Source organism: Vulpes vulpes, chromosome 3 (assembly GCF_048418805.1).
Source record: "Vulpes vulpes isolate BD-2025 chromosome 3, VulVul3, whole genome shotgun sequence".
NCBI classification, from domain to species: domain Eukaryota; kingdom Metazoa; phylum Chordata; class Mammalia; order Carnivora; family Canidae; genus Vulpes; species Vulpes vulpes.
In genome coordinates, this window is record NC_132782.1 from 69929853 (window position 1) to 69946225 (window position 16373).

At 39.7% G+C, this 16373-nt stretch overlaps 1 protein-coding gene across 4 annotated transcripts in view; it reads left to right on the forward strand.

Moving 5' to 3' along the window:
- MARCHF6 (membrane associated ring-CH-type finger 6) overlaps positions 1-14015 on the forward strand; it is an 82188-nt gene extending 68173 nt beyond the window's left edge. For all 4 annotated transcript variants that reach the window (XM_072752703.1, XM_072752702.1, XM_026017670.2 and 1 more), the window contains exons 23-26: positions 4484-4573; positions 6875-7007; positions 8047-8182; positions 11059-14015. In XM_072752703.1, the coding sequence (XP_072608804.1) occupies positions 4484-4573; positions 6875-7007; positions 8047-8182; positions 11059-11149 (450 nt within the window). In that variant the 3' untranslated portion in view covers positions 11150-14015. The remainder of the gene's footprint in view (positions 1-4483; positions 4574-6874; positions 7008-8046; positions 8183-11058) is intronic.
- The last annotated feature ends 2358 nt before the right edge of the window (positions 14016-16373 follow it).

Sequence of the window (16373 nt, forward strand, 5' to 3'; positions counted from 1 at the left end):
GGCAGGAATCCTTTAGGAGCCTCATCACTCTTAAGTGAGGGTTGACGTGGATCACCCCAACTGGGCTGTCAGCTGCAGCTCCTGGATATAACCCGGCTTCCTCACAGCTTGGTAGCCTCGAGGTAGGTAGTTGGGCTTCTTATATGCATTTAAGAGAAATGAATGTCCCAACAAACAAGGTAGGATCTCCATCACCTTTTATGACCTCATCTCAGAATTCCCATGGTATTGCTTTTCACTACATTCTATTAGATACAAGCCAGGCACAAAGGTTGGCCCAGGTTCAAGGGAAGGGGCTATAGGCCCTAACCACTTGATGGGAGGTTTTGCAGGCATATTTCAACATCACTACAATGTAGAAGTAGTTATTTAAGTGGCGGCAAAGTGTCATATTCTGGATTGATTACTTGATATCCCAAAGGAAAACACACAACTTTGCTATGGAAGGGTCAGATAGACGCTGACTTACCACCATGATCACTGCAAATGCATCGTAACTAGGTACTCTTTGCCTCCTGATGTCATACAGTATTCAGCATTGAAGAAGAGCAAGTAGGCCCTGACCTCTGGAGCTGGCCTGACATCATCAGCATCACACAGGACCACTCTGTGACCATGATGGAGCAAGATAAAAACAAGAATCGTTCATAATCCCATCTGAACATAGGCAAAACAGGAACATTGTTCAAACCAGGAAAATGAGAAAACAACCCCCATTCCCAGCTGACATCATTGGCTGCTGCTTCATTACCAACGGTAGTCCCTGCATTTGGATAAGATTTAGTGAGATACCTAATACAGATTACCTTTGCTTTCTAAAGGATGTGACATAGAGCAAAGCTGTGCTTCCTTAAGTTCTCTCAGGTCACCTCACAGAAACCAAAATACTATACTAAGCTTTTCTAACATTCTTACTGAGCACCACAAGTTCCCCATACTGCATTGTCGTCCTCCCTACAGTGAGTAGTAAATGCAGCTTGCACAGTTACCCGTGTGTCCTTGGTGATCTTGACAGTTGTAATTTTACAAAATAACGAACTGCTGAGTTTTAAGAGTATTTATATATTATGACCTAGCAGTTTCACTTTTCTGAATGTGCTGCAAAGAAACATTTACATGTGTGCAGAAAGCACAACCAGCGTTGTTTCTCCTGTATCATTTTTATAATGTCAAAATTATAAGCAACCCAAATGTTCATCAGCAGAGATTGACTAAAGAAATGTGTATATGTTTTGCTACAGATAGCTCTCAGACATGATTTTAAGTAGAAGAAAAATATAAGCTATAGATGGATGCGTGCAGCATGGTATCCTTAAAATTCTGGATAAAACTCTTAACATTTGAAAGAACAGTTTGCTTTGTCTCCATTCCTGACTCTAAGCTACTTGTCTTCCCTGTGTCAAGCAGCTATAGATTTATGGAAGTCTATTGGAATTCTAGCAAAGAAACTAGTGTTATGTGTCCTACCCCATAGGGGAAGGACCAGATATCTGTGGATCTTGAAAGAGCTTGAACCTTAGCGATCTGTGGACCTTCTCAAATGAATATGAACCTTACTTGAGGGCCTTCTAGACTCCCAAAGACCAAAAGAAAGCTAAATTTGGTCAAATCTTCCCTGCCCGGGAACCTGGGATAGTACAGAAGCAGCAGGGAGGCTTTCACCATGTCCTTGATAGGGGACTGACTGGTAGCTTGCTATCCCAGAGATCTAAAGGGTAAAAGATCCTTTGGCAGCCTCTCAGTTTATACTTAGTCTGACCTGAACCTCATCAAACCTGCAGAGAAAAATAACAAATGCTTTATTTATTTTTTTGTTTTTGTTTTTGTTTAATGATAAATTTATTTTTTATTGGTGTTCAATTTGCCAACATACAGAATAACACCCATTGCTCATCCGTCAAGTACCCCCCTCAGTGCCCGTCACCCATTCACCCCCACCCCCCGCTCTCCTCCCTTCCACCACCCCTAGTTCGTTTCCCAGAGTTAGGAGTCTTTATGTTCTTTCTGATGTTTCCTACCCACTTCTTCTCCCTTTCCTTCTATTCCCTTTCACTATTAAACAAATGCTTTATTAAGGGGGTCCACAGCAACCACAGAAAGAAAGGTCAGATAGAGCAATCAGAACACATGCCCTGTGACCTGGAACTGTCATTGAACTGTGAGCATCCAAATAGAAGAATAAAAACGGAGATCAAGGGGAATATGTGTGTGTGCACATACAATGGCAATAAAACAAAGTGAAACTGTGTTGGTATATAGCATGGGCCTCAGATGTTCAGTAGATGAAGATGTGAGTAGTCACCATTGAAGTTCATTTTGGGCCCCTGGAAGACCACTGCAAAGCACAGAGCTAAATTGAACAAGTAGGAAGTTAAAGGGAAAGGTAAGTGACTTGGAGAATACATCCAGGGGACTTAACGTCCCCTAATAAGAGCTCTAGAGTGCAGAAATGAGGCAGCATGGAATGAAATAGGAAAGTTAACTGGATTGATAGTAGTCCTGATTCTGCAGGTTAAAAGGGCTCATCAGATTTGGTAAAGTGGACGTTGATGAAATGAGATTGATAAGAAAAACACATATGTGGGCATATCTTGGTAAGATTTCTGAATTCTAAAGGTAAAGAGATGTCATAAACTTCAAAAAAGAAAATCATACAGGTAATGGACTTTTTTCAGTAATACCACAAAGTCATATAGCAGAAGAGCATCTTTCGGCCATTGGCAGAAAAGGCGGGCAAAACGTCACTCAGCCGTTCATGTGTCAGAGTGAAGAGCCGTGTTTAGGATGTGCAAGAATTCAGAGCATGCATCATCCTTTGACCCTATTTGAAGAAGATGCTCACACCTCTGACCAACCAAATCAATAAATGAGAACCTTAACCTCAAGATGGTGGGCAATGAAGAGGAAAAGCAGTATGAGCAAGATCCATATGAAAATGATAATACAGGGCATCTGGGTGGCTCAGTTGAACAAGTATCTCCCTTTGGCTCAGGTCATAATCCTGGAATGGAGCCCCACATTGGGCTCCCTGCACAAAGGGGAGCCTGCTTCTTCCTCTGCCCCCCCCCCCCCCCCCGTTTATGTTCTCTCTCTCTCTGTCAAATAAGTAAAATCTTTTTTAAAAAAATGATACTGCATCTTTTCTATGGGATGTGTATGTGTAGATATAGGTAAACATATAGGGGAAAAATGTAGAGGGTCCATACCAGTGTTAGCAGCGGTCGTTGCTGGGGAAGGGTTAGCATTTAGGCTGGTAGTCACAGTGGACTCCAGCCTTCTCTACAAAAGGTTTTGTTTTTGTTTTGTGGGTGTTGTTTTTTTGTTTTTGTTTTCTTTTTTGTTTTGTGTTTAGGTTTTGGTTTTATATTAGAATAGATCAAAATGGGGATGCCTGGGTGGCTCAGTGGTTTAGTGCCTGCCTTCTGCCCAGTGCGTGATCCTGGAGTCCTGAGATCGAGTCCCACATCAGGCTCCCTGCATGGAGCCTACTTCTCCCTCTGCCTGTGTCTCTGCCTGTGTGTGTGTGTGTGTGTGTGTGTGTGTGTGTGTGTGTGTGTGTCTCATGAATAAATAAATAAAATCTTTAAAAAAAATAGATCAAAACGTTATGTGTTACTTTAAAAAAAATACATTAAAAAAAACCCCCAGGGATCAAACTATGAAGGACTTTGTATGCTGTGCTGAGGACTTTCAGTTATAAGCAGGGAATTTTCCTTCTGTGGTCTGATTTGTGCTTTAAGACATCATGTAGTGGGTGGAAATGGTTGTCACTCTGGCTGCTTGGTGTGGCCATGGGGGGGTCTAATAATAGTTCATCAGTACTAGAGCTAGAGGCTCTCAGCCTTCGGGATGGTTTCTTTAGGTCAAACATGGCTCCACCGGCTTATTTTGACATAATTAGCTCAGCTAAAACCAACACAGCAGCCTGAGATGGTTTGATGAAATAAAATCATGGTACTTTTGTTTATTTGCTATTGAGATCTCCATTAATGTTGACATGTTTTCTAATTCTCTTGGAAAAGCAACGTAGGTTTCTAAAAGATACTAGAATGATTTTTGTTAGAAATATTGAAATTGAGCTCTTGGCTTGGGGGGACAGTTTCCCTGGATTTTCTAGTGTATGTTAGTCTTCTGTAAAATTGTTACTAATCTGGTAGAACTTCTGTTTTGAAATGAAATATGCAAGAAAACTGTGTATCCTGTATGCTGGGTTTATTGCTGAAAACAAAAATTGTTAAATGGTTTTTATTTCCCAGGGCACCAGGGTGGCTTAGTCAGTTAAGCGTCCAGCTTGATTTCAATTCAGGTCATGATCTCAGGACCCTGGGATCGAGCTCCACGTCATGTCAGGCTCCTTGCTCAGTGGGGAGTCTACTCCTTCCCCCCCTGCCCCTTGCCTTGTTCTTTCTCTAATAAATAAATAAATAAATAAATAAATAAATAAATAAATAAATAAATCTTAAAATGGTTTTTATTTTCCTAGGACTGGGCACTTGGAGTCCTGCATGCCAAAATCATTGCAGCTATAACACTGATGGGTCCTCAGTGGTGGTTGAAAACAGTGATTGAGCAGGTGAGCAGAATCAACTTTCAGGAGAGACTGGGGTAGTAGAGGTTGTGCTTGGCACCTGGGTGCTTAAGTTTAATTTTTCTACCTTTCTGAGTTTTTTACGCTTTCTTTAATAAGAATATATAAGTTTTTTTTAAAGAAAAAGTTTTCTGTTTTATCACCATGAATTTTCATCAACCACTCTTAAGACTTCCCTTATCTGAAGTTTAACCAGTGGCTTAAAGTACCTAAAACCCTCTCTAAAGTAAAGGCAAAAATTTAGCACGTGTTTTTTTTTCAAGGCCAGAGTTCTGATTTAGATTTAGTATTTAATTTTCTAAATCTGAAGCAGAGAAAAGAGGTTACTGTTCAAGACAATAAAAAGGGCAGGGATCCCTGGGTGGTTTAATCGATTGAGCATCCGGACTCCTTCGTTTGGCTCAGGTCATGATCTCAGGGTTATGAGAGCTTGAGATTCTCTCACCGTCTCCTTCTGCCCTTCTCGCTCACATATATATATGCACTCTCTCAAATAAATCTTTTTAAAAAATAAAAAAATAGATTAAAAAGCTGTACACCTTAAACTAATATAACACTGTGTGTTATTAACTTACTTGAATTAAAATAGAAACATAAAAATATATGTATTCTCAGAGCCTTAAAAAATAGTAAAATTTAAAAATTACATATCTTAATGAAAACAAAAGCAGAGCTGTTTGGGAATATTCTAGCTACATAGCACCTAAGCCTCTTACCGTGGAACTGTCAGATAACTTGATCATTGTGATAACCTGAAAAAAGTAGATTGTGCTTGTATACTCTGCTAATAAGACTAGGAAGTATGATAATTCACTTTAGGAAGATTTCTATCTAATAACTAACATAACAGATTTTGGTACATACTTCTTTACATTTTAATTGTCTAGAAAATGTTCTTTTGGACAGCCCTCTTATCCTTAGGTCAGCATCAAATAAATTAGGCGTTACAGTTCTATCGCAGTAAAGGTACACCTCCTTTTGATGTATAGGAAAGAGACAGTAGTTCTCAGCCCAGTATGCACAATAAAGTACCAAAAAAATTCCTGAACCCAGAGATTTGTGGAACTAGGGCGAACCAAGGAGTTGCTTTGTGCATGCATCTCTCCACTTTGGAGTCTACTGGTGAGATTCTGGCCTTTGCAAAGGAGAATAAAGGTTTAATACCAGTTGAAGGCTGTGAAACATTGTTGCTTTTTGTAATATTTTGCTCTCAGATGCATTCTTTTCTCATGCATATGTGTAAATTTGAGTAAAAGGATTGAGATTGTGTGCCTTGTTGCACTGATTCAAGTGCATTTGGATTTCTTTGGGATTTCTTTGGGATTTGGATTTCTTTGGGATTTGGAAGCATGCTTTTGGAGGGTTAAGCCTGTTGTCATACACTTCTAAATGCTCTGGCCCATTCCTGAGAGATTGGGTTGAGTTGCAGAGTACTCTGTGGCCAGGAGAAGTTGAAGTGCCAGGGAGAAAACAAGAACAATGCTCTTCTGTTTTGTCCTTCTCTGCACACCATCTTTATGTTCCATTATTCCCAGTTTTCCCCACTTCGATTTGTACTTTGCTCTGAAGTGTGCTATTCATTAGAACTTTCTGGATAAGATAATGAAAATATTTTAGAAATTCTTGAAGTAGGAGAACCTGGGTGGCCCAGACGTTGAGTGTCTGCCTTTGGCTCAGGTCATGATCCCGGGGTCCTGGGATTGGTCCCACATCGGGCTCCCCATGGGGAGCCTGCTTTCCCTCTACCTATGTCTCTGCCTCTCTCTCTGTGTCTCTTATGAATGAATAAATAAAATCTTTAAAAAAAATTGTTGAAGTAAAAAAAATTCACTGTAGAATTCTTTCATATTAAAATTTTGTATAAAATATTTGATTTGTCAAAAATCTCCCATTGATAATGTATTTATATAACATGAACACAGTCTTGAGTAATATCACAGATCGCTCTTCCACAATCTTGTGTGTACAGTTGCTTCAGTTTATGTGGTATTCATCTAACATTATTAGATGTATCTGGTATTGTACAGTGCAAGGCTAGTGTAGTTATGATTTAGATTGGTGTTTTATTTCATCCCTTAGCATAGTTAACTATAAAGTTTAAGGAAGTAAATGCATTCCTTATAAAAACTTGTGGACACCATACTTATGTTTGTGTTCAGAATTTGTCTTGACTTTGGGAAAAATAATAGATTCAACACCCTTGGGCTTGAATTCAGTAGAGAGTGCTCTGTTAATTGGAGGAATTTGTCCTATTTTCTCGTTCTGATTTTCTCCCTCATCTTTCAGGTTTATGCAAATGGCATCCGGAACATTGACCTTCACTATATCATTCGGAAGCTGGCAGCGCCAGTAATCTCTGTGCTCTTGCTTTCCCTGTGTGTACCTTACGTCATAGCGTCTGGCGTTGTTCCTTTACTAGGTGGGTAATGCTGGCTGGGTAGCTCAAAAGAGCACGTTTATTAATGTCACTATACTCTTGTCACTTCCAGTATCATAGGCTCTCTGGCTCCAAATGATTAATTTGTAAATATAAATCTAGCTAAAACAGTGATTTCAGAAGGATATTTTTCTTAGACTTGGCAACTTAGGGCGAGATTTGGAGAGTCCTGAAGCTCTCTGGTATAGTTTTTTTCTCTAGGCAGGTGAGAAAGTATTAATGTTTACACTGTCCGCGAAATAGGAACAGATTTTTCTTCAGGTTGTCTTCTCCTGACTAGAAATACTGTTATCCCATATTCGTAAAACCACAGAAAAATGTTGTTATATTTAATTTTCAAAATGTTCTCTACCATAAAAGGTAAAAGCAAAGAGGGAATGATATTTAGTGATACTTCAACAACTAGATGTTATCTTATTGTGTGCTGAAGAGTCCCTACAGGACCTTAAACCCGGCATATGTTCAGAATGACGAGCACAAAGTTTTCCCCTCCAAATCTTTTTCTGAGTTCTCTCTCGGTGACTAGTGTTATCCAATAAGCTTCATGAATTAGAAATTTGGTAGGTCATCTGTGTCACTTGAGGCTCTCTGCCTTCCATGCTCAAATGGAGAGTGCTGACCCAGCCTCCGGAACCCATTAATCGGGCACCTTTTTCATGGCTCTCACCTTAACCTCAGTGACCTCCTATATGGTTTCCCTAATTTGAAGCCACCACCATCGATTCACTTTCCCCTCTGTAGCCACAATGACCTTTCTTTTGAATGAGTCTCATTGTTCCTCTTGAGTGAACATCCTCTCTTGTTGGTTCATGAGTGGCCTTTAAAGCACAGTCTGCTCCTTGATGTGGTTCCCGAGGCTCCTCAAGCTGTGACTTCTGTGTGCTGGCCTCACTGTGAGCCTCCATTAAAGAGTTTCCATTTTAATTAAGCACTACCAGTCCCTTCCTCCTAGGGGCAGAACATATTTTCATTTCACTGTCCTTCCATATACACTTAGAGTTTTCCTGTTTTGGTTTTGCAGGTGTTACTGCAGAAATGCAGAACTTGGTCCACCGGCGAATTTATCCATTTTTACTGATGGTTGTGGTATTGATGGGGATCTTGTCCTTCCAGGTCCGCCAGTTTAAGCGCCTTTATGAACACATTAAAAATGACAAGTAAGTCTAGACTTTCATTCATCTAGCTGTTCTTAAGATATCTCATTTCTGAATTTTTGTGATAAATCATAGTTGGGAAAGGTGCTCAGATTCTGGATATATTGTGAGATAGAATTAACAGGATTTGCTAACAGGTTGGGTGTAGGATATAAAAGAGAGCGTTATCAAGGACTCAGATGAGCCAAGCAACTGGAAATATGGAATTGTCATTTATGCGATGAAAAGACTGGGAGAAACTAGTAAGGGGAGGAAGACTTTTTAACACCTTTTTCAAATAGTTTTTAGTCTGTTTCCAGATGTTTTGATTTGACAATATATTAAGTAGCTTTGGATAAAAATAAGAAGCTTGCATGAGGACTTAGCCTGCCTCAGCCCTGCCTGCCTCCACGGGCCACTGGGTCACTCTGATCAGTGCTGAGGGAGGCTGTGAGGCCCCTGCAGCAGGAATGTAGGGCCTCTGTTTAGAGGACTCTCTGGAACCCAATCTCAGTGGGAGACCAACAGCAGCCAAGGGAAATAGCTTCCAGGGAAAACCGCCACCTGACCTTCCACGTCCTTGACAGAAAGCTGAATCCTCTTCTGCTCTAGTGGTGTCCGGCAGGGAAAAGGAGTTGATAACTCCACCCTGGCTTGTTGGGACAGTTCCAGTGTATACATGCTGTCTCATGCCATTGTTAATAGCACCCCTGTTTATTTGTGAGTGCCCTGGTTTAGACACCAAATTATATGGTCACCTTATTTACTCTGAGGATACTTTAGAGTAATATTTTTAAGAATGAAATTGAAGGTGTTCAAGGCTTCTCCACAGCATTTGCTGGCAGTAAAATATGAGTATAGTTAGGTGGTCAGAGTATAAAGTTCTGTGTGCCATGAAAGAACAGGGTGGGGGGGTTTCAGCTTTCACTGATTAAGATCAGTCAGTTTGCCTCACGTTACCTGTTTAGGCTGATGAGTAAGTTCTGCGGGTAGAAAGCAAATAAGGCTTGGCTAGGTCTGATGCTCTGCTGCTTTCTTCTTCAGCTCTTGTCTACTGCCCTCTTGTGTGCCCGGTGTCCTTTCCCACCCACTTCTCAGCCTTTATTATTCATTATTTTCTGCTCTTTTCCTGCAGCCAAGTGTATTCTTTTCTCTCTCCCCATTTGTTCCTTCTTGGAGAAAACTGTTGAAGTTCAGGCTCCCTGAAGGCCGCATCTGGGGTACTGTTGTGTCCCCATCCTCCAGCAGGGTTTGATCAGGGGCGGGTGCTGAGCATGGGGTGCGTGTGGTGTGGGGGGTGCTGGCTGGGGGCAGGAGAGGTGCTAGGGCATTAGGGAAAGGTCTCCTTTTTTCTGCCATTGAATTACCATTCGGTCCTGGGCAAGTTAATTAACACCATTTCTCTCTGTTTTTTTTATTGCTGTTTCATTGCCATAATGCTAACCCCATTCTTGGCATGACTTGGTATGTTTTATGATGACATGTGTGTCAGGTAGAGTTATATGCATTATGAGTCTATCCAGTTGTTACTGTTTAAGACATTTATCAAGTCCTCACAGTTTAAAGAACTACTGGTTGGTTGGGGAACAGTGTGGAAAGGAGTAGTTAACTTCAGGAAAAGAACTGGTAAGACAGAAAGAAAATATTAAACAGTGGGATCATGGATGAAGAAGCAGTAGGATCAGTGAAATGTTTTTAAAATGACATGTTAAGCTACTCGACATCATCTGCCAAAGTATCTCATTAGTCATATATTTGTTGGTAGAAAGTGGCAGGTGAAAGTCAAGGTAGAAAGAGTAATTGTGGAGTGAAAGTCGCTATCCTGAGTAGCGCATGCCAGGCCTTTGTTGCTGTGGCTTTAGTATGCTTTCTGTTTCTTAGAATGATCAGGGGACATGAACTCTGTTGGTGAGTATACTGATACTGGGTCTTAGAGACCCAACTCCCAGGTATCCTATCACATGCTGGCTTCACTCTCCCTTGCTTGCCCAGGTTTCTGAGGACTTACAGGGCACTCCTGGGTCTTCAGCGCTCACTCCAAACAGGCACCTTTTACCCTGGAGCTCGTTGCCATCATCAGCTTTGTCACCCATGTCCTCTGAGGGTTGGCGTGCAGGCCATTCCCCACGTTTAGTGAGGCCACTGCTGCTGCTTCACAGTTGTTGCTGTCGTCCTGGGGATGTGGTGTCTTATCATTCCAGCCGGGGTCATTTCTGTCTCTAGTTCTGCACCCTTTGCTCTTTCCTTCCTGTCATCATAGCGTGTAAGTTAGGAACAGGTAATGCTGTTCTTGGGCCACAACCTCCTGCCTTCTGTCCCTTACATATGCTCACTTCTCTGCCATCTCCCCTTTGACCTCACTGAAAACCTTGCCCTTTGATTTCTCCCTTTGTCTAGAACTAGAGCCTTTCCAGTCCTCTTGCCTCCATACCTAGCTTTCTGAAGATCATATTTCTAGTCTGTTTCTGCATATCTGTCCCCTGAGCTGTTTTATAAAATATCTGTAACCGGTAAATTCCCTGAATTTTATTTATTTATATTATATATATATTTTATATTATAATATAATATTATTTATTGTGCCTTTTTACCTCCACTCCCAAGCATATGAGTTTGTGAGAACCCAGAGCACCACGTGCTCCATTGCCCAGCATCTGAGACTTCTGATGTTTGCTGTTCTCATGTTTTCCCACTGGCCTGCACCTCACTGTGAGGTGCCTGCTTGTGTGCCTTTTGCAGGTGTTCGTTCTAGAGTCCCTTTCTACCTTTCTAACCATCGAAGGGTTGTAAGCGGGAGTGATCTGATTTGAATTTAAAAACTATCACTGGCTGCTCTTAGGAAGAATATTTAAACATGTAAGGTCATATAAGAGAGTAACCACCCTGTTTTTATAACCTAGATACCTTGTGGGCCAACGCCTCGTGAATTATGAACGGAAATCTGGCAAACAAGGCACATCTCCGCCGCCACCACAGTCGTCCCAAGAATAAAGTGGTTGTCTCAACTACCTTGACCTTCCCCTTGCCTTTACGTGTCCTTTTTTGTGGACTTCTCTCTTTGGAGATTTTTCCCAGTGATCTCTCAGCATTGTTTTTAAGTTAACTGTATTTGACTTGTGTTCTCAGCATTCAGAGAGCAGCAGTGCAACACGGCTCTGCCGCCCTTCCTGCATCTTCCGACATCATAGCTGTCTGAGATTTGTACATGTGTAAATAGAAGTTCCTGGATACCCTAAAACCTTGGATTAAACAGAATGTGCATTGTACATCTTTAAGCAAAATGTATATTAATTTATTAAATCTAGTTGTCACTTTATTTTGGACCTGCTGTGATCTTGACAGGAAACGTGCCACAGAGCCATAGTGCAGAGGCAAGACTTTTTAATTACGTCTTTTGGAGCACAGTTATCATGGTGTTCCTAGGAGTTCTTATTAAGTAAACTGTACATTCTGTCTTTCTTGGCTGTTCAGACCTTACCAAGAACCTAAAAGGAAGCAAGTAGAAATCAGCAGTGGAGTGTCTGTGGTAAGAGAACATGAACTCTGTGCTTCACTGTCAATCATTTTTGGAAGTTATTTTGTATAACACCAAAGCTGTTGTACATTTTCTACTGCCTGATTTTTTTTCATGTGTCTGTGTTTATAATATTGTATAGTATCTTGTGCTAGGTGAGGAAATTATTTTTAATTTTGATAATTTAATATTCCTAGTGATCAGCATTAGGGGTTGGGTTTTTGTGCTTGTTAGGGGCATGTCTATATTTAGAGAATAAAAGTCCACAAGTACATTCTCATTAGTTCCCTTCAGCCCCCCCCTTTCCATACACAGCTGTCGTTTCCTTTTTGGCAGCAGTGGCCAAAAGTCATGCAGGATCACAAGTCTTATAAAATATCATCACCAACAATGCATCATACTGGAATTAGAACACACTGAGATGTTTCTTAAATGTAGATATGGCTTGTGGTCTTAGACCCAGCAGCATTAGAGAAGACTGGTTAGAACAGCTAGTCCTGCTGGTTAGCGCACCATTGGGTGACAATTAGTGGGGAGTACATTTTTCCTAGTTTTCCATGAGTGAATCCCAAAGTTTCCAGAGCTTTTTATTTACAGGATAGAACTACAAATAAAACCAACTTGATTTTACTTGTTGAAGAAGGAAGCTGACTTGAGCTGGCCTTTTAACATAGGAGTGAAGAATGTATTTCATTGGAAATGTGCTGTAAAATCTAAGAACACTTATAAATCTGGTTTCCCCTTATAACCAAAGCTTCAAGTAAGAAGTTTAGAGGAATACAACAGTTGGGCACACGATCCAAGTATTTAATGATAATGGTATATTGTAAGTGTGGTGTTTGCTTTTGAATGATAACCTAGAGTTCTCAGAGAAAATGGACAGCATAGGTCTTCAGGAACTCTTAAAGAGTTTCCATATAGTATTAAAATCTATAGGCTCTAATCTGAAGATTTTTTAAAATATTAAAGTCAGCCAAACATAAGCTACCAAAACAAACATTTTCTGGTTTTGTATTTCAACAGTTTTTCCCAAAGTAGTTATTACTTTACTTTAAAAAAAAATATTTTTAAAACATCAGTATCGAAAAAAGCTTGACAATAGGGTTCAGTGTTACACTTTTTGGCACTTTGTAGCAGTCCTTTCTCTTGTATTTGAAGTAAGGTCTTTGCTAGCCCTACCTTTACTTAGAATTTTAGTCCTACTTTAAGAAATTAGGAGCATCTTAAAATGTAATGCCACCTGTCGTGGTCAAGGTCTATATAAATTGTTCTCTTTGGGAGAAAAAAATATTACCAATTGGGCATATAACTTGATATTAATTTAGGTTTCTTTTTTAATTTTTCAGAGAATTTGTAGATCTTGATATAAAGTCATTGGAACACATTTATCTGTTTTACCAGGAAGAGATCTGGGCAGATACCATAAAAGATTAAAAATTGCTATTCTGCAGAATTTTAAATGAATCTTACCAGATATTTTGTAAAAAACAAACAAAAAAACAAACCCAAACACATATATGAATGTGTATGAATGGCCAAAAAGTTGCCCTCCATTTCACTGGCAGATAACTTTATCTTGTACTTAAGGATTTCCTCTTGGTTTTCGGTTGTGCTTTGTCCTGTTTTCGATCAGATGAATACTTCCATAAGGAAAGCATTTGCTGGCATAATCTTTACATGGGTAGCATCAGGATTTTATTATTAACCAATAGTCTTACAAACATTTGAAACCTCTAGCTCAGAAAGTGCTATATTACTGCCCTTCTTCCTATAGATTTTTTTTTGTATATATCTAGTAGCATAGTTTTGCTTCATTTTACATTGGGCTAAAACAGTCTTCAAGGAAGTTAATTAGGAAAGAAGACATTTTGCTTTATTTTTAACTGTTTATAAGTTGAAGACAAATCAACATTTGGGAGTTAGTTTCATATGACCAGATATCAAATGGTCATAGTATGAAGTGTGCAGTTGTTCATTATTAGCAAATTATGTTTGATTTTTAAAACTATTAAGTACTGATAGTTGAGGTGAAAACTGAAGAAAATGCCAATGTGAAATTCATGTATAGCTCGCCTTAAAAAAGTTCCATGTTTTTAGGTGATTTTTTTTCCTGTTAGTTTGCTGTAGAAACAGTTGAAATTGGACATCTCGATTCCAGATGTAAACAAAAAGTAATTTTTATTTCAACATCTAATATAGCTGTTATTTACTGTGGATTCTTGTCTTGTGTTTTTTCTTTCCGTTATTCAAGTAATAGAGAATAACTTTTTCTTAAAGGATTTGGTCTTAGAGATGTCATTTCTGTATTGGCAAATGCTATTATTAAAGTATAACTTGAATTTAGGTTGAATTCATGACTTTTTAAAACAAACACTGGGCATTTTTCCATTGTATTGTGTTTACACACCACACATGCATACACATGCATGCGTGTGCACACACATGAGAATGTAGTGCCGGTCTAAGAACACAGGCACTTTTTTTTAACTTATTCTCACTTTCAGGATTGAGTATTTTAAGCTACTTACTGTGATCAGTTCTATACATTGTAAAATTAAATGATTGTTGAAAAGATTCCTTTAGAATGTTACCTACTCAGTCACTGTCAAGAAAAGACAAAAGTAAAATGTCTTACCACCAAAGTGTTATTAAAAACCTCAGTGTGGAGATTGACTTAATTCCCTCAGTTGGGCTGTATCTCCTTATTAATTTGACCCTTGGGCAGACATTTCCTTCTCACCCTCCTACTGCCCTGGGTTATATTTAAAAGCAGCCATCATGAGTAAGGGTTTCAGTCAGATAATCTCCAGCAATACGTTTGGCATGAAAATAACATAAAGTTAGGACAGTGTGTATCTGTCTTCATTCCCATCTACTTTGTAGGAGTGCCTTGTTTTGTCGTGAGAGTCAAGTAGTCCCGTAAATGGAAGTGTCATGACTGTGAGGCCTAAGGATGCATGTTGTAGCGGTAAACAGAACTATTTGGTTATTTGGAACATCAGTTTTTCTATTCAAGCAAACACCTTAGATAACCAGGCCAATTTTCTGCCCAAAGATTCTACAATGCTCCCTTTTTTATGTGGTTGTTTGTTGCCTTCTGAGTCAAGAGAACAAAATTGAATAAAGTGTTGCCTTCTGAGTCAAGAGAACAAAATTGAATAAAGTGAATGTTAGTTGTAGCCTAGTTTTTTTGGTTTGTTTTTTTTTTTTCTTTTATTTTTTTATTTTTTTATTTTTATAATACATTTATTTTTTATTGGTGTTTTTGCTTTGTTGCAAGATTGCTTCAGAATTACAGAAACGTGCATAGGGTAATTGCATAGGCAGAAAAATCTAGGTAGTTTTTTATGTAAGTTACATAAGAAGGTACATGTAATTATAGTTTGTCTATTCTGTTCTAAGTATAAATTTTAAAGTCTGGTTGCAGAGAACACATCCTGTCCCATTTGTCTCCTCACCGTCCTAACAGACCATCGTCACTGGGAATACCGAAGGCCCTCTTCCTGCGCCGCACACGAGATGCCACCCACTCCCGCACCTGTCTCTACGAGATGCACGTGCCAAAGCCTCACAGGTTTTCTGTTTAAGTGGATGCTTGGAATGCAGTAAAACCCAAGTCCATTCTATGTATTTGTAAATTTCAGAGACAAAGGACAGAGGTGGATGAAGCTTTTTTTTCTTCCTCAGTGCTCAATGTGAATGGGTCCTTTTGTTTCTAAGTTCTAAACTTTAGGATTTCTTCTTAAGTACTTTCTTACTCATTTTAAATTTGAATAATTGGACATCCAAATGCATCCAAATGCAGTTGGTGGTAGGCAGAATGCCGTTTGAACCACAGGGCATCTGTAATCTGTGAAGTTGAAGTTTCACAACAAAGAACCTTGCATGGTAGATCTTAGAAAGTGGCCAACGGTTCCCCCTCACCCCCCACAGTGTACATCCACTTCTGTTGCAAATATAAAACTGACATCACAAGTGGATTGAGGGTATGAGAGGGTAGCCCTCTCCCCTTCTCCCACAGTGTTTTGGTTTAGTGTCCTCTCCTCTCACTGTAGTGAGTCAGGGTATGATGTCTGCCTTCAAGGAGCCCAGTTCAAGTGGAAAAGGCCAGAAAAATGAGCAAAGGCTGTAGTCCAGGTTTGAATATTATGCCCTGAGGAATACAGAGAAGGGTCCCCCCGGGCACTCCTTAACTGGGCTGTAGGAACAGACCCCTCCGCCACACCCTGTGTCCCCCCCACCAAGCCCTCTGCGGTGTACTTCACTCAGTGATAGCCGGGAGCCTGAGTGCAGGAGGTCCCCTTCACACCACTCTACACACTTTACAGGGTCTTATCTTGAAATTTTAAACTCTTTACATATGTAACAGTACCATGTCTTTCTGCTTCTGGGTGCTTGTTCAGTAACTCTTCTAGACCAAGAAACTTCATGCCAAGAACCCCTTTCAAAAGTAACTCCTTTGTTTTTTGCTCAGTTGTATCAATCTCTTCTGATTTTGTACAAATCCATTGAACTAATGGAGCAGAAAAGAGTCAGGAAATAGACCCACGTGTATATGGACAGTTGATTTTGACAAAGCTATGAAAGTCAATGGTGCTGGAATAATTGGACATCCAAATGCAAAATTAAAATTGGTCCATATCTCAACATAAGCAAAAATTAACAAAATGGATTATATTCCTTTAAAAAAAAACCCACACT